The 15866-nt window shown below is 38.5% G+C and overlaps 1 protein-coding gene across 6 annotated transcripts in view; it reads right to left on the reverse strand.

Annotated features, from left to right (window-relative positions):
* Nucleotides 1-1885: 1885 nt before the first annotated feature.
* TBC1D4 (TBC1 domain family member 4) overlaps nt 1886-15866 on the reverse strand; it is a 109047-nt gene continuing 95066 nt past the window's right edge. For all 6 annotated transcript variants that reach the window (XM_048295592.1, XM_048295591.1, XM_048295590.1 and 3 more), the window contains 7 exons: nt 14736-14894; nt 13250-13408; nt 12561-12805; nt 9687-9846; nt 7598-7767; nt 5748-5924; nt 1886-4156 (listed from right to left, as the gene is read on the reverse strand). In XM_048295592.1, the coding sequence (XP_048151549.1) occupies nt 3929-4156; nt 5748-5924; nt 7598-7767; nt 9687-9846; nt 12561-12805; nt 13250-13408; nt 14736-14894 (1298 nt within the window). In that variant the 3' untranslated portion in view covers nt 1886-3928. The remainder of the gene's footprint in view (nt 4157-5747; nt 5925-7597; nt 7768-9686; nt 9847-12560; nt 12806-13249; nt 13409-14735; nt 14895-15866) is intronic.

A 15866-nucleotide genomic window follows, 5' to 3' on the forward strand; every position in this document is an offset into this window, starting at 1 on the left:
TGTCCAGATTCTACTACACTGCAAGCCTGTCAGCACACAACCCATCAGCTGCTCAAGGCACCAGTCATCTTTGCTTCACTGCCCAGCTTTTTACTGTCACTGCAGAGTTCAACACGCTTTCAGACAGAGTGAGCTAACGTGTTAAACTTCAGGCACATGAACTCTCTCTTGCACACTGGACTAAGGATATAGCTAAATATTGGATATGTCTTTTTTGAAAAGAGCATTAAATTTTGTTTTTTCTAGTCACTAGAAAGACTGAGGAAGGAGAAGCATATGTTAAATGCATTCAATAGCTAACACTGGCAGTAAAAGATGAAGCACAGAATCAATTACAATTCTTCCAAAGGATGGTATAGCCTGGCATAAATCTTGACATGTTACAGCCTGCACATGCCTGTCAACACCCATCTATGACTACAAAGACTGACTGGATAATCACTATTAACACTGCCTAGGGTTATTCACCTCAGCACAGAAAAGGCTATTCACACTAATACCTATGTGGTTTCAGGTTTAGATTAAGTGTCCAGATGCAGACCCCCTGGATCACACTAGTAATATCAAATTCTTGGATCAAACTGCTGAAATTCTTTTGTACGTTACAAATTGTTCAGCTTTCCTGTAGTGATATTGAGCTAAGAAGTGTCATGTTGAAGACAGCAGAGTCAAACCACTCAACTAGATTTGTAATTTCAACTAAGGTCGATTTTCAGTAAAATCTAATGCTTTTTTTAGACAAAAGTGAACAAATGCAACTTTCAGGCACCTTAAATAAGCATTCCTCTTTTGAGGAGATAAATAAATACTCTATAAGAGAAGAAAAAAAATCCCAAGAAACAACTTTCTGGCCAGATTTTCCACCTGTAAAAGAAGCGAATACCAGAGTCTCCTACATTAGCCCTTCTTACCACACTGACTTATTTCAGCCTATTTATTCCTAGCCAGTTTGCTAGCTAGAAGGACATACATCTCTCCAGACTTTGAAAAAAAGCCCTCTACCAGCAGAAAGCAGTCTAAGTTACCTGTTTCTGAAAACAGCAGATACTTTTTCCTCAAGAGTTAGGTCTCCACAAGTTTAGTGCAAAAACTGAGAGCTCTGTTGTGCTTAGTTCAGAGAGAACAGCAGCTTTATTCTGAGAACTTTTTTCCAATCAGAAAAACAAGATACAGAAACAGAAGAGCAATTTGTCTGATCCCAGGAAATGCCCCTTCTCCCAAGCAATTATCCTTGCAGCTCTGCCTCTGGCCCACTGGACCTTAAGACCTCCCCCTCCTCACAGCTGCACAAGTGCAACTGCACAGAATAGCTGTAAAGCCATCTATACATTAGATAGATGGACTCATACACACATCCAGTTCAGTCTTCTAGATAATCTTGCTCGTTATTCATCTGAAGATGGTGTGGAGGAGAGCTGCTTGAGTGCAGACTTCAAGCTACACAGCCTAGAGATATCCAGTTACAAGGCACTCTTGGGTTCAGCATACAAACACTATCAGAAGTGTCCTGACGCCATGAGGCACTTACCCCACTGTGGTTTTACTTCTGTAGTTTATTCCCATGTGTTGTTGCACTCTCCTCCCACTTCAAAGGTAGATACACAAAGTTCATCAAACTACTATTGTCAACATGCATGTGTACTAACTGAACTGCTACAGAACAAAAATACCTTTTAACAATTTCATCTTCAGTTAAGAACAATGCAAGATTATTCTCCCTGAGAAGAATATATATCCTTGTACTCTGTGTACTTCTACAAATCCTGCAGGTTTTCTTCCCCACAACTAGAAACTAAACCCAGATCCTTTTCATATTTCATGTGAACAGTATTATTGAGAATGAGATTGGTACTTGAAGTGTAGAAAAATAAAACTAGCCAGAGGCTGTGGGAAATGCAGCAATGACGTTTATTGGAATTTCTCCAGGCATTACATGAAAAAAATTTAAAGTGAAACAGACGATAAAGCTCATTCAGTGCATCTTCAAAAAAAGATGTACCTGAATAATCTTGATTCTTTGTAATAGATTCTGCTGCAGTTCCTGGGATTAGTTTTTTATATACACATCAGATAAAACTCACTCTTGAACAAAACTGCAAAGAACTGCCTTGTCACTTGGCATTTCCCCATCTAGTACAATACGACATTCTTGAAATATCTAGACAGATTCCACATAATTTTATACACAGTGTTAAGACCTTTCACCCAAAATGTAAAAAGAGAGACTGTTAAGTAAATCAGTATCTTTAACCAAATAAAACATCATGGAAGTAAAAAAACAACAAAAAACCCAGGAGAGCCAAAGCCCCTAAGTTCCACAGCAGTGTGCAGCAAATAAGCACTGTTGTTGCTCACTTTTATGGTAACATAAAGCGTAATACTTAGAAAGCAGTGATATTCAGTCCATGCTTTCTAAATTGGACAATCTTATGCAAAAAGACACTGCTGGATTTGGCACTTTGCTTAATTGGTTTTCTTACTAAAAAGAACAAGTGTTTCCTGAAATACAGTATAAAGGGAAAGAAATAACATGAGCCACTGTAACACGCAATTAAGGGTTCAGACATGCACTCCAAAATACTTGTCTATTACACATTTGTCTAAGCCTTCTCAAAAATTCACTTGAAAACATTTTCAAATCTATATGCAACTTTTTATAAGTTTACCTCTATAAACATAATTTCTCCCTTGAAATGATCAGAGTTTATCTCACCTTCTGTCCAGAACACACAAATTCATGACTTTTGTTTTAAAAAGAAGACCACAAAGCAGTATTAAAACAGGAATAGCCTGGAAAGCATTATTAAAACTGTGCCTGTACTTCAGGATCCCCTTTGAAATGTATAGCCACTGTATATGTGAAAACTGAAAGGTACATAATATCTGAGACTTGCTTGGTCCTCTCTTGTGCACTCATGCTTAACTTCCTGCAACCTACCTCAATTTTCTTCTCAAATAAAATTTAAAACAGCTTTCTGCATCCCAATATAATTACACAAGGCTTCTTGCAGCATTTCTTTGGTTAAATGAGAACCCCTTACACATCTAACTTACAACAGGCAAATCTCCGGTGGAAAACTAACATCGGAATGAATCCCATCCCACTGCTGGGCTTCCTTCCTCTCCTCATCACGATCAACCCCAGCACAGGTGGAAGCAAAAAGGCCAAGAAGGGAGCAGCAGTCACCAAGCTCTTGCCTTTGCGAGCTCTGTGAGTGCGTGCAGACACCTATTCCTTAGCTCTGGGTGAGGGAGGTGGAGCTATGATGCAATGCTTTTTTGTTTCCAGTTCCAACATGCATGTGGAATCACACTGCTGACTGGGACAGCCCAGGCAGCGGATGGCACTACAGCTCTTTCTGTGCAAAACATGTCATGACACTTTTTCTGCTTATTGGTCTGTGCTCACAATGTCAGTAGAATTAAAAGAGAGGCACGCATGAGTTCACACAGATTTTCCACAGAAGATGTGAAACATGCTGCTCTTTGGAGGGAAAATTACATTCTCCTTTTTCTTTTTCTTCAAGTATTATTCAACATATTCAATATACAGATATAGAAAGACACACTATCCTCATTTCACTACAAGACAAGCACATCCAGAGTGAATTTGCAGATCAGAATTATCTTTCTCTACTCCAATTCCTCTTTTTCTTTAGGTCAACTCTAAATATACATCTACTCATCATAATTACATGTGAGAATCCTTTATTTCCCCCTTGTGATTTATTTACATAACCATAAAAAAATTAATAGCCTGAATTTGCATACTGACACTTGAAGGCCCATCTGTAGCTATGAGTGTCCCAGCACTATTTTTGGGTAATACCATTGCCTATTGCTAAGTAGTTATTGAAAAAGCAGCATACTCATTTTTTCATTCCTTTTTTTTTTTTTTTTGAAGAAATGCTGCCTAGAAGACCCTGGCTTATGGCTTACTCCATATTTTATTATTTGGGTTGTAGTTTACTTCCTTCAGGAGCAGTTCACAGTCAGACAATGATTCCGCTGGCAAATACTTCACTATCTGCTCAAGAGTCTTTTGATATGTTATCTTCTCCTGTTCCAGGGACTGAATTACAGTCTTCATTTTGTTCTCCCGAGTCAAAACAGTCTCCAGGCTGGCTTCCAGACTCTGAATTTTAGCATGAGCAACCTGTAAGTAATAACATCATAATAAATTTATAAATGGGGAATAGTTTTCTTTTAATATTATGATAAGGTATCTGTTAAGGAAAGAATTACATAGCTACTTCTAAAAGACATCTGTGTAGGCAGACAATACAAGGAATGTGCATTGTGTATCATACACCAAACCTCCTCACAGTGACCAGATCAATCTGAAGGATTTCTCAAAGCTTTACAGAGGGAAGGAGACCTACAAGTTGCAGCAAGCAAGGGACAGCTGAAAGTAACAAGGAACTGGAGCTGGAGGGGAAAAAACTAAATCAGCAGCTGGAGTAGTACTGGAAGAAATGACCTGTGTGACAGTGATGGAACAAGGGGAACCCTCTGTGATAAAGTTAGAAGCATGGAGAGGCTGGAGGGAAAGAGAACCTCAACATTAAGTCTAGAAGCAGACTGTGTTTTCTATTGTCCAATTAAAAACCTACAGCTTCCTCTGACTAGTCAAAGAAACCCTTTACCACAGCAGTAGCAGTTCTCTCTGTGGGAACTGGAAGAATTTTGATTGTTCCTAGGAAAGGGTACAAGCAGAGGAATGAAGAAGTTACACAAACAAAAAGGTGAAGAGGTTAAGGAACTGGGAAAGATGCATTATTGTAAGGCACTCTGAAAGAACAGAAAAGCTTTGATAGAGCCTTTCAAATCAGCCACTCAATTATTCTACGCCTTTGGTGCATTTTCACAACAAAGGTAAAAGCCAAAGCTGCAGTAAATAAATAAAGAAAAATAAAAAAGAAAAAATAATAATAGCAAAACATTGAAGTGATTCCTGTTTTCAGTATCAAAAGAACACAGCACAGCACCCTTAACCCATGAACACAAAAATAATGAGGACTTCATCTTTCCTTTTTTTCCTTCCTTCTATTTTCATGTTTCAGAAGCTGAAAGTGCTTTCTGAGCTCTTTGCAATGTTTGTTCAAATTAACAAATATAACAAGAAATAGCCTGGTGATGAAAAAACAAGAACTTGCCTTTCAGGAACATGCAAGACAATACATATTGCAACTGAAACAAGTCTTGGCCAAGCTACAGGTGAACAGTGAAGGAGGAAGGACTTCTTTAAAGCACAACTTTATCAGGCAAAGTCTGGTGGCTTTCAGATGTAGTGAGGTCTGCTAGAAGAGACCACCTTCCAAAAGTAGACTATGAGTTTCAGCAGAAGGAAACAAAATAACACTGCCTACAAAGGCCTGGAGGAAACAAGTCTGCTGCATTATGGATTATTTCTTAAAACTTTCCAACAGGGAACCAAAGAGATGAAGGGACAGAGAACTTATTTTTCAGTAAGACACACAAATTTTGCCAACAGATTTTATGGAAGATAAGGGAAGAGAGGCTTTGGGAAAAAAGAAATCTAAATCAAGAAGGAAAAGTCCAAGGAATGACAAAGGATTTAGAAGTATGCTTAGCAGAAGTGAATCACTATAATTAAGAGAACTGCTCAACTGCACAAGGTCTTGCAGCAAGAAGACTTCTCACACAGACTTATAACAACACTTTCTCCACTATTGGCTGAATCATAGAAATGACTTCTCCATGAGTTTGTAGCCTAAGTCATTTACCTGTAGCTTCTCCAACAAATCCATGTTTTGCCTCTTCAGATGATTGTTTGCCCTCTCCAGCTTCTCCAGGGGTTCACCTTCATCACAAGGACTCACGTTTTCCTGTAGTTCATCTTGAAGAACATGGTACTCTACTTCATAGGCATGGAGCTGTTTTGAAATATCCATCTCGAACACCTGCCATGAGAGAAAAAACATTTTTAACTACAATAGAGAGGACTTATTCCACACGAATGTTTGACTAAGAGTCAGCTCTTCTGGATTAATGCTTTTCCTGTCCCCTTCAAAAAAGTGTTTAAGGGGATGTCTACAGTAAGAGCATTATAACATCGAGAGTTGTAGCCATAATAAATCATAGACTTCAGAAAAAATTGGATCATGCCTTTTACAATTACCAAATACCAGCTCTTACTAGGAGATGTATCAGCAGGAAAATCTTATTCAATCCAAGAATTTTATAATATGACCAAGTTTTATGGACTCTTGCTCAGGAATATTAAGAAGTTCAAGACAAAGTTTTTAAATCTGGGATTCATCAGATCTCTGCCTTCAAAACTGGATCCCTTGACTCCAAGAGCTCATTTACAGACTTCTATAAAAACATTCTGCACAGTTACAGATTCCATGTGCTCTATCTCTGCATGATGACACACTACCTTCTTATTGGGATACTTTAGGGATAAAGCATTGTGAAGACTACAGAACTGAGCCTCTAACAGTGAATGGATCGCATGACCCTTATCTGTTCACACATCTAGTCACAGCCTCTCAGCCTTGGAAAATTACCAAAGATTTTTAGACTAGGATTGGAAGGATGTCTACAGTGACATCTTTTCTGTTCCTTATCCTAGAGATCACAAATATTCCACCAACACAGACACACATAGATTCCCTGAAAAACCAAGTTCTGTATTACTTTCACTGTTCTATTCTGTTCAAATGAGATAAAACTTTAAATTTTGTAGTGTTCAAGCTGGCTAAGTACCATTTTCCTCTACATAGCTACCCGATAAATCACCTGTGTATTACAGATCTGCATGATGTCTACATTTTTCTTTCATTACCCATTATAAGGGGATGGTCCTGGGAACTACCAGAGTGAGATAGCCAAACAACTGTCCCTGCAGCCAGGCTAGGTAGGAACAATGGGATACAGGCAGTCTACACATGAATGCAGATCTGGAAGGCTGCTCAGCATGAGACCACACCACAGGCCAGCTGAGCTGAGCTGAGCTGACCTGCGTGTAACCACATTCAGCTCTGCAGGCAACATAACCCGTTCTTTACTCTATCAGACCTGGCTTTGCACAAAGCCATTTCTACCATGCCCACACAGCACAGCTGCTCTGCAACCCATGCAGTATTAAACTACCATCTCTATCACTGCCAGAATCAACAAGTTGTGACGACAGACATGAAGGTGCCTGACACAGGTTTAGCACAGCAGTCACAGTCAATGCAACAAGGAAATGAAGATTTACATTGTCTAAAACTGAATTCTTATCTAAAAGCACCTGAAAGATTCAAACCTTAACAAGCCACAGGAATACGTAAGTGCTCACTCACACACATGGTTTTCTAGAGCTCTTCTGTTATCTCTGAACTACCACTTGAAGGGGGAGAGCTGCTCCCAGGTTCACAATTAAGGTACTAGACTGAGGCTCATTCTCAATTTGCAGCTTCAGCGCAGAGGAAGTTTAGGTACAGAGATGAAGATTCCAGCCAGAGACAGTATTTCTCAAGAAGGTTTTCATATCTTCTTCTGAGAAGACTTTTGCTTATACTGTAGGCATGATTCTTTTAAAGTAAAATAAATGGGGGAAAAAAAGAAAAGCGAAAAACATCCTTACCTGAGTAATAATTTTTTCCATTTGAGGCTTAGTCATATCTGGAATAGTGGTTTTAAGAAAATCAACAATGTTCTCAAAACTCTCACATCCCATTATAGATGTCTCTTGACTGCTAAGTAGGCTCAGTGCTACTTTAAATATGACTTCTGTTCCTTGAAGAAAAATAATGTCTAAAAGAGAAAATAATTACAGTACCTTGAAAATGGGAGCTAGAGTCATTGGATAAATACATATATTTGCTGGGATGTTCTTCTTTGTAATCAATCACAGTGCAGATATATTCAGTTCAGAAGTGCAATGTCTTATTTCAACAAGAGGATAAAGCATATTAAAGAATTTTCTTTCATCTTACAGATGTGAGAGAGCATTAAAGAAAATACTGCATGCTTGTTATGTCTGTAGCAGTTATCTGCAATAAGCATTTCATCACTGTCTGCCACAGACTGTTAACCAACTGCTAACTGGTTTTAAGTGCTCCTGTGACTGAAAAGCTACTGGGGAGCAGATCACAACACAACTGTTTTTCTACAGGCAGAAGCTAGTTCTTAAAAAACAATCATGTAGATTCCATAACGGGTTATAATATTTTCAAAATTCATGGTAGTGATCTTACTGGCTATAATGTAAGCCCCAAACTCTTTGAGGTATAATTACATGAATAAGAGAGGAAAGTCTGGGCTCTGAAATTTCTGAAATTCCCCCTTCTCAGGTCTATGATGGACATTCAAACAGCATAAATATAAGTATATAATTTGTGACAGGTAGGCAATAGCCATTTGCTCCTGGTATATTACAATGGCCCATAAGACACTGAAAATTCAGGAATTCAAAGCATTAGGAAGTAAAACAATACAATAACTTTGCAATTTTAAAATGGGAACATGCCTTGGTCAACTTATTTACAGAGAATTGACCACCAAACCTCTTTCCCACCTTCCCCCATTCTTAAAAAATTCATTTAGGAAAAAAAAAAAAAACCCAAACAACAAAAAAGAAAGGAACATGAAATGCTCAAGTGTCCCAGAATTCAGTAATCCCAAAGGGAAAGAGATATTCACATGACTGGTACACCACTGAAAAAGAGATACACCAATCATTTGTTCATACAGACAGCAGACAGAAAACATTTGCTGTAAATGGAAAAAACCCTGTATAACGGAGAAATCATTGGGTAAGAAAAAATTAAAAACTTAAAACCAAACCCAAACAACCAAAACCTTCTTCCTGCCCCCAAGACAACACACCACACAAACTGAGAATCTAACACACTCCAGTATTAAAACATGAGACGAAGTCAGGTTGAATTTCTTAAGAAAAGACAAAAGGTGCCATACAAAAACAAAGATCAAAGGGAAAAAAGTATCTGATTTAAGAGGAAGTACCTTACACGTGCATTTAGATTCTTGGTGCATATACAAGTACAGTGAGTTTTGCATTAACAAATAACTTTAAATTTAAAAAACAGGTACATTACTAGAGATTTGACTAAGCTGGCAGTTCTTATGGACAAGAAAAGACGACAAAAAACAATTACTTGACATTCTGATACTGTAAACACTACCAGGCATAATCAATATTTAGGTTTCTGTACTACACATTACCTGAAGAGGAGCATATAATGAAAAAACCTAGCTGAATGAAATCAGAGGCATATTAAGACTTGGAAATTGTTCAATATATACATGAATACCTAAACCAGCCTTTAAGTTCAAATTTGCTTGAATTTTATTAGAAAGCACTTTAGAATCTGAATTCAGAAATGCATTTTCTTTTTTCAGTTTGCAAGTTGGCCAAAATGAACTTTTCTATAGATATAAACTGAATACATTTGCAACAATAAACTTTCTGCTGTTTACACTTCAGGAGTCTCTTAGGTAATAAGAGAATACATAATTATTTGCTCAAGTCTGATGTTTCAAGGAATACCCTTTGGATTTTCCTCTTCAAGGAGCTGACACCCCACCATGAAAAGTGTTGCTACTTGCCACCCACAACAGTCACCCCAAATGTCCCCAGCATGTAGCAAACTACTGGAGAGTTTCAAAACACAATGGGCTGTTTATTATTGCAATAGAATAAGCTTTCTTACCAAATACTCTGGCTACAAATCCTAATGGAAACTGAGATGCGAACAATGTAAGAAACCACGGTGCAGCATAAAGACTAGGACTGATTTCATTTTCTTCAAGATGATTATACAGGTCTCTGTGATAATCATGTAGAAGCCTTGAGAGCTGATACATCTGAATCTACAGTGCATGAGGGGGTTGGGGGGGAAGGAAGTAAAGAAAGAAAAGTTCAGCTTTACTCAGTTTTCCCAATCATTCACATTTCATTCGAGGGAAATTAACTGCAGTACAGATGGCACGGTAAAATGAAGCTTAATTGCCGCCTGGGGCCTCGAGTGGTATCCACTCACATATAAACAACCTGCCACTACTGAATTAAAATCAACAGGGTAGTCAATAACAAAGAACAGTTTGAACCTGATTACTAATGAAGTATCATTTCAGATTCACAGGCTTAAAGTAAGAAGGGAATATATTGCTCCAACTTTGTCAACAAACCAGAATTTTCAGTCTCACAGCAATGAAAGTACAGGTACCTCCAAGATGTCCAAATTCTCCATGAATTACTTCTGACTGAATTTACACATTCCAGCTTTCATTCTCTAAATTTTAGCCTTATTTTTGCTGCATTTAAAACTCTAGTGCTACAGTCATCACTTTAGATAGTTTCTGTACCCACAGAACACATTTTATTTCCCAGAACACCTCCCAGTGGTCCTGAGGAATTTAAGATACTGGTGCAAAAAGTGTTGCTATACAACCTATAAAAGGTTGCAAGAGAAAATGGTTAAAAGGTGCTATTCATGGCTAAAAATATCACTCTGTGGTAAATTATTTCCTTGTGACACTTCTCTCAGAAAGCAGACATATATTGATTAGTTGTCAGGCCCAATTTTGTTGTAAACAGTGCTTTATGCTTAAGGTGAATCTGCTCCTCAATAAGAAAATGACTCATTACATCCAGCTATTTTCCTACTTCTAGAGTTCATGCTTGTTCCCTACCAAAAGCTGAGAGCCCTTGAAGCTACCTGTTTGTCAGCACTGTGTACATGAAGAGGGATCATTCATTTAGGCAAATCAGCTAAATTTGTGCATGCATTTGAGTCCCTGTTTTAATTGCAAAAGATACCAATTAAGCCCAGTTTGGACAGTGCCAATACAAAACACACGTGAAGTCAGAATTGCATCACAGAGTAGTAAACCAACTGGGACAGTTCATTATGAACTAAGGATCTAGATTACTACTTTTTCCAGAAAACAACTAAAAAATCTAAGACAAATAAGTTTTCATTATCTTGAAGAATCATCCAACATTTTTCTTCTACAGGAGTGAAGCCAATTCTGCATAAAAGCTTGCTTGTGTTTCACTACTGTAAATGCAGAAGAATTTGCAATACTCTACTCCTATTAGAAAACAACCCAAATATAGTAAGATCCTCTAAGTCTTCTTGTTTAGTTTGTCTTGAGCAGACAAAATTTGACTTTAACAGAAGAACTGCCTAGGAGCAAACTGTGGGAAAAGACAAGCCATTTATTTTAAAAGGCAAACAGTACTACAAGTGGTAAACCTCTCCAAATTTAAAAGTACTCTTACAATGAAAGAGTCACACTCATTTAAACTATAATGTGAAATCCTGGACATGTGAATGCTCTCAAATCATCAGATGTTGGAAGTCTACAACTGCAGTATAACACACACACACTTAGAGAGCATCTACTAGGGAAAAAAAAACCCCACAAACATGCATTTATCACACTTTTACCCTCACTGGTTTAAAACGTATTTGTGGGGGGAAATGGAACAGGAGGAGGTAAAACAATGATTTTTATGGCTGTTCACAATTCATCAACAACAAACTTGTTATAGCATACTTACATCCACAGTCCTCTATCACTTTTAGAATAAGCACATACAGTTTCTCTAACTATGATCTATTCCATTGCTCTGAACATTTTCCAAATAAGCACCTAAAGAGACTGGTCATGAAAAGTGGGCTAAAACTCTCCCTTAAGTTTTACTTAATTATACCTGTTTGCAGGGAGCATGGGGAAAAAAAAGGAGACTTTTGTATCTGCTGCTTTGTTTTCTCTTCCTCCTCTGTGGACTATAAAAACTCATCAGTGGTATATTCCTTTACATTATAAGGGGTTTATAAAATATAATTATTCAAGTCAGTGGACAGTTGCATGTCAAGGTGAAAGATTTCTCAAACTTTAAACCCTGAAATTCATACAGATCTGAAAATTTTTGTCTCCTTCCTAAACAGTCTTGAGTATCTATAGCTAGCTGCTAAATAATATTGCAGAGCTTGCATCATTGCATAAGCTAATTAAACGATTAAAAATTCATCTGTTTTCTATCTCTGAGCGTGATGGAGTAGAAGACAATGAGAGAAAAAGAGGTGAAACGATGAGTACAAGGCAGGGCAGCCCCAAGTACAAATGCCTGAGGAATACATTGACTGACCACTGTGTGTCACTATTGACTTGACTTGGCCTTACAAGACAGACATCTACATCCAAGTGCTCATGGACTGAATAAAAACAAAATCGAATTAATTTTTAAACTCTATCCATGCACGACAAAGCGTATCAGTTTTTTTCTAGCATAAGGAAGAGAGCAATGAGGAAAAGAAAAGGAAGGGCAAAATAGCAGAAATCAGAATTTCTGAAGGGGAGATGACAGGGATGTGCAACAGGATAAAGTCTGCAAGTTTTAAACTTCTCTGTTTGCAAACTGAGAGGCAGAGAGGGGTTTGACAATAAAATATACATGCACCTTACAACCTCCAAAACAGCGTAAGAAGCTTCTTACGGCCCTGGAGAACCTAAGCAAGCCCTGAGAGCTCAAAAGTGATTTAAAACTCTGGTTTGCTCCAGAAGGACTGACTTACCTGTAGCGACATCATGTCTGGCCTGTACTGTTTACGGAAGCCAAGGTCATACATGAGGAATTTCAGCATTTCAAAGGCCTGTTCTTCACTCATATGTAGAAGCAGCACTCCAGCTACAAAGCTTATACCTTGACAGTAACCCACTTCTTTGTCCAGCAAAGAGTATGCTTTCAAGAGATTAAACAGTGATAGCTGTCCTGCTCCAAGGTGGGCGGAAAAGTAAGGATGCGTAGGGAATGTCCGTCCTGATGTAAAGAGAGAAGAGTAGTTGATATTCAATTCTTCTAAAGAAAACCCCCAAAAAAAACCCCAAACAGCATCTCTCCTCTCTCAGACCATTTCTCTTTTCTTTCATATGCAGTTTGCCTTTAACCAGATCAATCTGTATCTTAACCACTGATTTTAGACTGTACCTTTTGATCTCCTTTAATATTCTCATCTGCACAGAACTTGCAGAAGCAACTGCCTGACTTCTCTTTTCAGACAGATGCAGAAGGGCATAAATATGAATGGCATAGCCTAAGAAATCATCTGCTTACAGGACTCTAAATGGCATACACAGAATGTATCCTGGTGACATAGAAAATGGTGTTCATAGAGCAGCATCTATCTTCAGCAACAGCTTCTATTTTGACTGGTGTGTTTTTCACTGAAAGACCCACAAAACCAGTCAGAAAGAACAGACTTACCTAGATCTACGAGGATGGCATGCTGTTGAGCAGTCAGTTGTTTCAGAAGTTCTTTGTAAGAGATGTCAGGAGGCTGCTGCTTGTTTGGCAGCCTGTGCCTGACTCGGTGTTGCACAGCCAAAAACTGCCAAATTTCTCCCCGACGACTTTTTGGTACACCTGCAGGTCAGTCAAAAAAATAAGAGGCCTAAGCAGGGGGATACTTTTAGTGCTACAACAAAAGAATTTGCTTTGTCATAATCTTGGCTGAACCACTCTGGATGATCCCTTACGAAGTGAACTCCACTCTGCAGTGTGTTCACTCAGTAGCCACAGCTCAGTCCCACAAACTAAACGTGAACAACAAACTTAAGAGCAATTACCCTGAGCAGTATCTTGGGCAACTGAGGTACAGATATCCCTTGCTTTGCCACTTCTGAGCTGTTAGCCTCCAGCAGGAAAAGATGCACAACTACACACAGAATGTAGAACAACCTGTTTAGGAAGTCTGAACTAAATTCTCAAGTGTAAAGTACAGGGAAATCCACCTCCTCTTTCCCTTCTCAAAAGGCTGCTCATGTCAGTCCACAGACACAGAGAAATACATCTCCCTTCTATTTCTCCCTTTCTATTTGAAAGTCAAAATGTCAACTCTGCTAATACCTTCTAGGTAAATAATTAAGAAGAATGCAAGTTTAAAATACCATATCCTTGTTCCCAATTCTGAACTGCTATCCAACAGCAGAAAATAGGGTATCAAGATAAGTAATTTGTTGGCAGACTTCTGAAGGACACTAATAGGAACTGCTTTATATCTACTACAATTTACTTTGGTAGCAATTTAAACCTCCCTTCTGTACCACAGCCAGATCAGGCTGAACTGTTTTTCAGCATCTGTAACACAGATATGATATTCTATGGAAGAGGGCAGAGCAGTGCAATCAGGCCCTACATCTGCATCATAACAAGGCCCTCTGGATACCCTCTTGGCCTATGGCTAGTCCACAGGAAGATCTACTTCAAGACAAAATCCCCAGCCTTTCACTCCAGGAAATGAAATACTAAGTGACCGTATTCCAGGACTCTCCAAAACTTGGCTCTGATTTCCCTAGGTTTTGGGCACAGACCACAGCAGACATTATGGTCCAGCCTTCTCAGTAAGCAAGTAAAATCAGAGCATCTGAAACTCAGAGTCAATTGGACCCACTGATCAGAAACCAGAAGTTCAGAGGTGCAGAGGCTCCTAGTTCAATCTTGGATGTAATGATACACGGAAACAAGATGCTACTTTCAGGGGTGTGACTGTACATGTTTCTGCATTGCTGACATTGCAAGCTGCAGACACAGCAGAACCTATTTTCTGTTTTGCAGGAGAAGGTGAGTGCCTCTGAAAAGAAGGCAATTTTTTGCTTCTGGAAGAAGTGTATTGCTGGCAGATTTCTGTTGGATCAGAAGAAAACAAAAAATATCTTCAGACTTCATAGCTGAAAGCCTCCTACATAAATACCTTCTTTTAAAGTGGAATGAATATCTTCCATGTCACATCGGATTTTGGCTCTGCAGTTTAGTAACTTCTTATCCCAAATATTTATGGCATCTTTCTGACATGTGCCAACTTCATCATAGTCCAGTTTTACTTTTCGTGATTGGAGCTCATCTCTGCTTGCTAGAACACGGAACAAAAAGGAAGAGCACACGGAAAACCAGAATATCAGAAAATTACAAGATAACAACAAATGCACAAACCCCATTCAAGTTAGATCTATCTATCCAATAAGCTGACTGGGGATAAATACATCTACAATTCATTAGTTTATAGCTTAGATGGGGACAGTTGTTGTAAGATGCTGCATGTAACAATTTAACTTCTCTTACTGGGTCATGAATATTAGCAATTCATGAAGCACATAAAAACATTTTTTAAAGCTTGGGGCAAAAAACCCCACATTCAACAAAACCTCACAGCACCTGCTCTGCAAAAACACCTTTGATCATTTTGTTCTTGTTTATATTGAACATTACCATTGTTTTAGTATGGAAAGTCCCAAACATATGAATGTTTGTATTAGAGATTTAGGCAAGCAAGCTAAGCAAGTCTTCTGAACTGAGTCAGTCACACTGGTTCCAGCTCTTACATGTCCCTTAAGAGAGCAAGAAAAGCTCTTGGCACTGCTACCTGGCATCATCGGGCTGAGCAAACAGAATGAACCAACATGAGCCATAGCCAAAAAGATACATTTGTGCTGAAGCACAGAACTCTTGATGTTATAAACTAAAAAGCTTTGCTGCATAGGACTACCTGGTACAAAGTATTTATTACACTACTTCTGAAACAAAGCTGCATTGTCATCCTGGCATTTCACTGAGAAGCAGCTTTCATTTCCATTACTAAGAAATTAACTCTGAGTATTGTATTATTCATGATGCATGTGCAGAAAAACACTTCAATTCCTCTAACTACTGGTACAAAAAACTGAAATCAAGACTTGTACGTGTCTTAATTTAGAGAGATATGTTTAGTTGTCACTGGAGTGGAATGTACATTTCACAACTTGACCTCTGAGCTGAAGTTGATTTTATCCCAAATTTGCCTTGATCTGTGCACAATACTCCTTGCAGAAGCCTCCTTCCTCTTACA

The sequence above is a fragment of the Corvus hawaiiensis genome, chromosome 2 (genome assembly GCF_020740725.1).
Source record: "Corvus hawaiiensis isolate bCorHaw1 chromosome 2, bCorHaw1.pri.cur, whole genome shotgun sequence".
NCBI lineage: Eukaryota > Metazoa > Chordata > Aves > Passeriformes > Corvidae > Corvus > Corvus hawaiiensis.